The sequence below is a fragment of the Callorhinus ursinus genome, unplaced genomic scaffold, assembly GCF_003265705.2.
Source record: "Callorhinus ursinus isolate GAN/ISIS: 27379988/994484 unplaced genomic scaffold, GSC_fseal_2.0 scaffold97, whole genome shotgun sequence".
Taxonomy (NCBI): Eukaryota; Metazoa; Chordata; class Mammalia; order Carnivora; family Otariidae; genus Callorhinus; species Callorhinus ursinus.
The window spans coordinates 1,981,785-1,990,791 of NW_027397159.1; the positions used below are offsets into that span (position 1 = coordinate 1,981,785).

A 9,007-nucleotide genomic window follows, 5' to 3' on the forward strand; every position below is an offset into this window, starting at 1 on the left:
AGAATATTAAAATCCCCCACAGTCCCACTGTTATTTTACTTGGTAGATTTCTTTCCTTCTGTGAACACTGTTCTACAGAGCCGAGTTCGTGCCATATACATACACACGTGTGCGTGATACAGAGGGGGATGTACGCACATAAGACTCTGTATCTCCCTGTTCGCTTATAGTTCCAGCACAATATTTGTACGTCTCACTAAAAATCTCCCTGAACAAGAGTCTGCCTATGGTTGCCTAGTCGGCTGTCCTGTGGACACACAGAATTTAAGGAAGCCGATCCCTCATGGTTGAAAGTTGAAGCTGTTGCCAGCACCCCTGTCTCACAGTACACTGCAATCAACTTCTGGATTTTGAGACTGGATCCAAAATGCTGGCTTCCTCGGCTACGTGGGAATCCAATGTGAAATCTCCTAGGAGATTTCACAAATGCCTGCTGTCCATTTGGAGATGGGGAGATGTGTGCAGTTACCTGGGTCTCCACGAACATAGCCATGTCCGTGAACATTTCATGCAGCTCCCGGATGCTGGTCTCCAGCTTCATGATGTCCTTGTGACGAGACTCAATTTCATTGAGCGCTTGTCTAGTAATTTGTGAATCTGATATAATCTTTGAAAAACAAACACAAAAAAGAAACACTGATAAACTCAGGGCCGCTTTGGGAGTAAAGCGCAGGCAGGGACGTGTGGGCGTGCGGCCGCGGCCTCCCGGGCGCTCACGTCTGCCGTGAAGACAGAAGGGCCCCCGGTCTCCAGCATTTCCTCCAGCTCATCATCCGTCGTGGTTCTTCCAGCTGCAAGACGAACACAAACTCCACTCAGAACGTGCCAACATTTACAAACAACTCTTTCAACCACAAGTGAGCAACTAAAACCTGAGTTTACATTTTTAAACATCTTTCTAACCTTTCAAATGTATTTTCTTAGAAGAGTGTTAATGTTGACAGAAACTGACATGAGACTAAGAAACAGGAGAAATCAGGAAACTCTCAGGTAGAACGTCATAACTGGAATGAATCATAAAATCTAACTTGAGTATGAATGAGAAACAACTACAAGGAGGACATCATAGGTAATTTTGTGCCACATGTTTTCCTAAAAGCTTAACTCTGGCTTACGGATAAAGGCTATGTTACCAGCACAGACTAGGAAGTCATAAAGACTGAATAATTAGAATCAGAGGCTTTACTACTCGTTATGTGTTGATTGTTGGTATTTTTCCTTGAGTTTAAATATATTAATGCTCTCTATGAAATACATTCACAGGTTTTTTGAAAAATTCAATTGATAATTCTTATTTTTTACAATTTGTGCCACAAAAGACAAAATAAAATGACTGTCATAATAATTAAAGTATCATTTAAAGTGAATGTTGACAGCAGCATTATTCATATCGTCATAAAGTGGAAATGACCAAACATCCATCGGCTGCGGCCCAGATAAACACAGCGCGGCCCGTCTGCAGGATGGCGCCTCAGTCAGCAGGCCGCGGGATGGCTGCACCTCGAAACATCTGTGTTAAGTCAAAGAGGCCGGTCACAAAAGACCACAAACTGCATGATTCCACGTATGTGAAGTGTCCAAAACGGGCGAATTGGTAGAGGCCGGTGGCTGCCACGGGCTCCAGCGAAGAGGCGCGGGGAGCGACTGATGGTAGGTGTGCATTTTGGGGCGACAAATGATCTACAATCGGCTGTGTGACCCACTAAAGCTGCTGACCTGTGCACGTCCCACGTCACTGGTGTGGTACATAACTGTGTCTCTGTCAATATGTTGAAATACCATTTGATGAGGTTCACACTCGCAGCTATTCTGGGCTCCCCAGGTCCCTGGGGAGGGGCGCACCGGGCCCGTCGTGAGCTCGTGCCACAGCTGAGGAGCCCTGGTCTTCTCTGACGGGGAGCGGACACACCTGACTGACCTTCATGCGGTCAGCAAAGTGCCTTCTGCCCAGGGGGAGGCCCGAGCCCCACCGTCCCAGGCTGACGGCTACACACGGGTCCTTGCAAGGCACACTGGAGCAAAGGGCCGTCTGCGCTTGCTCGCCAGACACACAGCACCGTGAGCCCTCAGAGACCGTCTCCCCAGAGGGGGCACAGAGGTTTGGGGGCAACAGAAGAGTACTTGAGGAGATAATGGCTGAAAGTTTTCCAAATCTGATTAACCCTCCAAAAGTAATGCTGATTATTAGAAAGTAATTTAAAGTCCACTCACCAAGGATTTTCCAAAAGATGTAAATAAAGAAAAATTTCTGGTGATTCAATGAACAGGAAGTCATGAAAACGTTTTAGGTTTTACAATATTGGCAAAAAATAAAGATGGAATAACTCTTCTGAAGTTACAGTACTTTGATGTCAGGCCTTAAGAAAAATATGTTTTTTACAAAAATAGCATTTTCCTTTACTCACTTATTTCTAGTTGACGCTGTATCCGTCCTTTGCTCCGCTCCCGGAACAGAGTCTGTGCCTCATTATATTCTGTCATAACTTCCACAAATTTCCGAGATAGTACAGAATGCTATTAATACAGAAGCAATTAATACATAATGATCATTTCTGCTGAAAGTGACATACAAAAACATGACATCAGGAAAACTGCACCTGTTATGGGAGTCCCTCACACAGAAAGTGAGATGAGCAGCGGCCAACTCTACGAGAGAACCCAGGCTGAGAGCTTCACGTGCGCCACCAGCACGCCCACTTTACAGACGCAGACACTGTGACTCGAGCTCGCCCGTGGTTCCCGGCTAACTGGACGAGGCCTGGCCTGCACATGGGCCCCCCCCCTTTGTCAGGCAGAAGTGAGCAGCCTGGACCACAAACCTTTAGAAGGTGTGGACCTCACCTCCCCACCCTCCAGGGATTCAGATAATTCAGATAATATTGCTCTTCAGAGCAGAACTCTGTTGATGGACTGAATACACTTTTTCTTCATAATAAGGAGATCATCTATAGAGATGTAAGGATTAATGTGACATAGAGATGAACTATGTTGAATTTGAACGAAGTAAAAAGACCTATTCTTCACATCGCTCCAGTCTGGATGAGGCGGACAACCAAACCTGGGTTCTCCGGATGCGAAGATCCACTGAAGTCCGGTTCCCACTCTCATCCTGGTCAAAACTTTGCTCAATAGCTGGAAACAGACAGGAAAAGAGTCACCTTTTAAACTAAAAAACAGAAGGTTCTCAAGCCAAACCTCGAAATGCTTTTCTTTCTTATCGATTCCTCATCAATTTATGGATCTCGATAATGATATCCATCGTTGGCAATACCACAAAATAAAACCAGATGTTCAGTCTTAACATTTAAAAGAAAAACAAACAAAAGAAATCACCTGACTCTGATGGAGTTTGGAGAACTTAACTATCCATCTACAGGAGATACAGAGCTTTCAAACCCTGAAGCATGGAAAATTCTGATGGACAAATGTCCTGGTTTTTCCAACCAAAATAAAAAAGTGGGGGAAGAGGGAAGGAGAGTCTGAGTTTTAAAAACTTTAAGTGACATGCCACCAATCACAGAGTATGGTAATTATCTGGAACCCAGTTCAAGCACGCTGTAAAAAGAAATTCAAAGAACACTGGGGAAGCATAAATTCTGATGGGCTATTTCCTAATAAATAACTGGATATAATCATGGCACTGTGGTTTTATTTTTGGGTGCAAATCCTTCTGTTCTGCAATACACTGACATATGTGCTGATGAAGCCACCTGGGCAGGTGGGAGCCCTGGGGGTAAAAAGCTGAAAGGGGTGGCCACAGGCTTCGGGCGGTCATCTCCCTGCCCCCACCTGTCTGAAATGCTCCCTGACAAAAGTTCTTTCTGATCTGCAGAGATTTCCTGGATTTGAATGCTCTTTTGTAACAATCAGATAAAGCGTGTCTTCTCAGCATCTCCCTCTATGCCCAAACCTCCCAGAAGCTACCTCTTGGAGCTGAACCTCTAGCACTGGAAGCTAAACTCCTGCATATTTAAGAACCTAAGAAGAACTGGAGATTCGTATGAAAAGCTATTCACCTTCTCAAGTATCTGCAATTTAGCAAAAAATGTCATAAAAATAGGCTTCTATGAGAAATTAATAATTTATTATAAGCAAATGCTTAATTAACCTTGATGAATATGAACTTGTGTTTCTGTCCTAAATTTGCGGATTAACAACCATTAGCTTTAGCTCCCTGTGTGCAGAGTCCTTAGAGCCAGTAGTTTAAGAATTCTAGAACAATGAATAATGTAAAGGCCACTACTCCAAGTTCATACAAATAATTCATAGTGCTCACAGTTCTGATTTGTAAAAATGTCAAGAATAAGAGATTAGAAGGGAAACAAGATCACCCATATGCCACCATCACCCATTACACACAGCCAAAGCTGTAAACTCACACTTCAACTTGGCTCGGATTTTGTTAGCAGTTTTCTTGATCTCTTTGTTCAGATCTTCAAGCTCTTCTTTTATTTCTTTAAAATTAAAAAAAAAAAAGGCATCCCAGCTATAATACCCAATAAACTTAAATGGAACAATATTCTTGGTAAATATTCAAGTGTTTGGGTCTCAAGGTGAGGCTCCCAGACCAAGGAGCCGCAGCACCAGGTGGGGTCCTGGGAGAAATGCACATTCCCGGGCCCCACCCAGACCTACTCAGTGTGGGACCCGCGGCCAGCAATCCGACCTAACAAGCCTCCAGGTGACTGTGATGTGCACCTGTATTTGAGAAGAGCTGGTTTATAGCAATTAACTGATAAAATAGTTCACTGAAGCTGTTGCTAACACCTAGACCTAAGAAAGGAAGCAGAAATTTAATCGTATTCTGGAAAGAAATTCTCCCATGTGTTTGATTTCCTTTGTACTCATCTCGACCTATTCGAAGCAGGCTCCTCACAGGAGTGCTGGTACCCACACTGGGAAGGCTGAGGCTAACCCCCAGACCTAGTCACTGCATCTGGAGAGGGAGAGCCAGTGCAGGAGTCTACAGGAAAATGCACACACAGCAGGAGAAGGTGTGCAGCCGAGCTGAGGACATGGCACGGCAGACTTGGGGAGCAGCTATGAGCCATGGGGTGGGCACAGAAGCCTCTGTTACTGAGGACTGAGCCTGAGGTGGATCAGAGCCCCGTCCCCCAGTTGGCACTCCCCAGGAGCACTCCCCGCTCTGGATACGAAAGCCCTGGGCTGCTCCAGGACAAGGAGATCCCGGACTCCCTGCTCACACAGGCAGGCAGGGGCTCAGGTGTTCGTGAGGGAAACGGAAGAGGTGTTACCATACTGATCCCTTCAAGTGACGGGACAGAGCCATAAGGCTATCCTCGGCAAAGGGAGCGTTTCGAGCCACTGAGAAAAGGATGTGGTGTGATCAACACTCCTGCTGAGAACCAGGAAAGCTGGACAAAATATGTTTTTAATCTGCTTAGAGGCATTTAAAGCTAAAATGTCAGGTAAGGGGGCGCCTGGGTGGCTCAGTTGTTAAGCGTCTGCCTTTGGCTCGGGTCATGATCCCGGGGCCCTGGGATCGAGCCCCGCATCGGGCTCCCTGCTCGGCGGGAAGCCTGCTTCTCCCTCTCCCACTCCCCCTGCTTGTGTTCCCTCTCTCGCTGTGTCTCTCTCTGTCAGATAAATAAATAGAATCTTTAAAAATAAAAAATTAAAATGTCAGGTAAGGAGAAGGACACCCAGAGGGGAGCCAGCGACTGGAGCGGCTTGAAGCTGGAGGCAGGGGAGAGGAGAGAAGAGCTGCAGACACTGCAGGCCCTGCCCCGGAGGAGGGGACTGTGGCGGGGTCCATGTAACCCTCCTAAACTAGACCCAGAACTGCTGCTGCCCCTGGCCATCTGTCAGAAATGTTTAAAAATCATCTTCTAGAAAAGAAGATACTATCCTAGGACTCAAATTACTGCCACAAGCTTTTATGCACAAAGCCCAGGGCCCGATCAAAAACAGGCAGGCAAACAAAGAACAAGTCGAGGTGCACAGACCCCCAGCGGCACCAGTTAGTGGATGACCAGATACAGACAGTGAGATCGTTATGTTCAAAGGGGTGAAATACAAGATGAACAATTTTGTCAGAAAATCAAGACAGTACAGAAAGGAACCAAGTGAAATTCTGGGACTGAAAATATCTCACCCAGAAATAACTCAGTGGGTGAAGAGAGGTCTGCGGATGAACCACAAACGGACCGCCCATCAGAACGGCGAGACGGGGCGAGAACAGAACAGAGGGCAGGGGAACCAGGGACACAGGAAAAAGGCCCGAACACACAGACTTCAGGTCCCCCAAAGAGGGAGGGCAGGAAACAGAGCAGGGACGGCTCGCGAGGAGAAAGGGCCCAGGCGGCCAGAGGCGCACACCTGGGATCCAGGAGGTGAACTTAGGAAGAGCAGCACAAACAGAAAGAAAACTGCACCAGAAATAGCAAAATCACTAAACCAAAGACCAAACACCAAGTATCTTAAAAGCTACAATTCAACAGCTGACTTAAAAAAGGGGGGGGCACTGGAAAGATTACTTCAAAATTTTTAAGATGATCAAAGAAATTTACTTCCTGATAGACTCCTACATGAAGACACCCTTCAAGAACAAGATTACGGGGGCGCCCGGGGGGCTCAGACGGTTGAGCGTCTGCCTTCGGCTCAGGTCATGATCCCAGGGTCCTGGGATCGAGCCCCGCATCGGGCTCCCTGCTCCGCGGGGAGCCTGCTTCTGCCTCTGCCTCTCTCTCTCTCTCTCTCTCTCTCTCTGACCCTCATGAATAAATAATAAAACATTAAAAAAAAGATTACGGATGGAAAATTTCAGACAACTGCATATTCCCTACTAAAAGCAGTAACAAAGTGTGTTTTTTAGAAAGAAATGACCTCAGATGGAAGTTGTGAGACTCAAGGAAAAATAAGGAGCCCTGGTATGGGTATGCATGTGGGGAGATCCGAATGGACGTTCATTGTACAAACATTTATGTTGCTTTTACCCATTACATACGTACGACAATATGCGCATACAAGAATAGGTGGGGTTAAAGTTTCCTAACGTCCTTGTGTTACCTGGATGTAGTAGAAACACAGACTCCTACTGGACCTTAATCAAGAATGCACACTACACTCTAGAGGGTGATGACTGTAACAAAAGAAAGTAGTACATATAAATAAGCTAGTGGTGGAGGGGATAAAATCCTTAAAACCCAATCCAAAAGAAAGCCTGAAAAGAGAGAAGTAACAGAGAACAAGCAAGAAAAATGAAAATAAATATGATTATGAATGTCCACCTCACTGTATCAATAATTCTAGCCAACAGCCTAAAATCAATTAGTGACAAAAAAAATGATCAGACTGGAAAAAAGACAAAACCAAAAAATACTTTATTTATAAAAGATGAGACAAACACATAAGGCACACGGCTATGGGAAGATCAACAGGAAGCAGTGGGGAAACCTATCCCACACCCACTAATCAAGGCAAATCTGGGAGCTCTGTTCATGCAGGCAAAGTGGCCTCGAGGGCACAAAGCGACCGTCATTGGGGGCGGGAGGGATGCTCCCCTCACGACGAAAGGCCCAACGCAGCACAAGACTCTACAGCTGTGAAGGCATTGGCCCCCCAGCTTTCCACGCACATGCGTCTGATCCGGACCCTGGAAGGAGGGAAACAGACGGCTACGGAGGCCTTCACGGGACCGGGCTTCAGACGAGAACAGGGCTGCACATCAGGCAACAGCACTTTATCAGTGTTATCTTCCCCAATCAGAGGAACAGTGCCAGCGTGCATGAGTGTCCTTCTTTGGAGATAAATCTCAAAGCAGTCTCTCTCAAAGGAGTCAGCAAAAATAACAGCCCACAGGGAACACACGTATCCCACACGAGAGCCCGCACAGTGTATGTCCATACGGGCACATGCGCACACACAGATCAGCATGGCGAACGTGGACCACTGGTGAGTCCCACTGTACCATCACTGCAACCTTCCCAGCGATTCAAAAATGTTACACTAAAACTCTGAAGACAAAGTCTAATGCCACCAGTACCTTGATCCAGCAGGAACCGGCCCGGGAGCAGGGCACCACCTGGTGGCCACTGTGCTCAGGCACCGCGCGGCCCTGAGGCTGGCAGGGCTGGGCAGCCCCCGTCCACCCATCGTGTACCCAGGAGCAGGGCAGGGAGAGAGCTGAGGCACCCCTGGCCCTCCCAAGGGCCAGCAACCCGCTGCCTTCTGCATCACCCCAACCCCCCCCCCCAGGGCCCTGTTCTGCAGGAGAGAAACTGTACTTCTCTTTTCAAAGGTCAATTAAGTGAGCACTTGGACACTGCCTCCCATGTTTCGGTTCACACTCTGTCATGAAACAGACAGAAGACCAGAGCAATCATTTTATTTACAGCCCAGAAGGGACTACTGTGAAGCATTAAGAGTTCTGCATGTATTCAAACAGGAGTGTTATCTGCATAATTCTTTGGAGGTAAATTATTCAAAAGAAAAAAACATGCTAATATTTATTCAAATTTAATTTTCCCAAGAATTAAGATGTTAATAGGTGTTACATAAAAAGTTCTGTGGGCAAATAAATGTGTGAAACACTACACTAAGTTAAACAGGTTTCTTTATTTAAGCAGGACTGCTCAGGCCTTTATTACTGAGGACACTGTAACTTCCCAAGAGGGGATATGGTATAAGAAGACTCCCAAACGTACTAGGTGACACACCTCCTGTTTCATAGGCTAGCTGACGGCATTCATGCTCCAGAACACATTTTGGGAAACGTTTTTCTAAACCATAAGATAAGGCATCTACTGAGAGTCAAAGCATTATTTTACAAGACATTCAAAATCTTAAAATTAAGAACATGTTCTTTCCCAATGTAGTACCTTTATTTCTTCAATGTAAGGCTATACCAAATAATCCTCTAACAAAAAGTTGCTTTCCCATTTCCTTACACCACACACAAAAATAGACTCCAAATGGTTGAAATATGAGACAGGAGTCCATCAAAATCCTAAAGGAGAACACAGGTAGCAACCTCTTCGACCTCAGC

The 9,007-nt window shown here is 46.1% G+C and overlaps 1 protein-coding gene across 6 annotated transcripts in view; it reads right to left on the reverse strand.

Moving 5' to 3' along the window:
- STX2 (syntaxin 2) overlaps positions 1-9,007 on the reverse strand; it is a 204,110-nt gene that overhangs the window by 176,575 nt on the left and 18,528 nt on the right. For all 6 annotated transcript variants that reach the window (XR_012376980.1, XR_012376982.1, XR_012376981.1 and 3 more), the window contains exons 4-8: positions 4,380-4,454; positions 3,059-3,132; positions 2,406-2,514; positions 718-791; positions 470-607 (exon numbers count right to left, since the gene is read on the reverse strand). Coding sequence is in view for 2 of the 6 variants with exons in the window: in XM_025858616.2 (XP_025714401.1) it covers positions 470-607; positions 718-791; positions 2,406-2,514; positions 3,059-3,132; positions 4,380-4,454 (470 nt within the window). In the remaining 4 variants the exon portion in view is untranslated. The remainder of the gene's footprint in view (positions 1-469; positions 608-717; positions 792-2,405; positions 2,515-3,058; positions 3,133-4,379; positions 4,455-9,007) is intronic.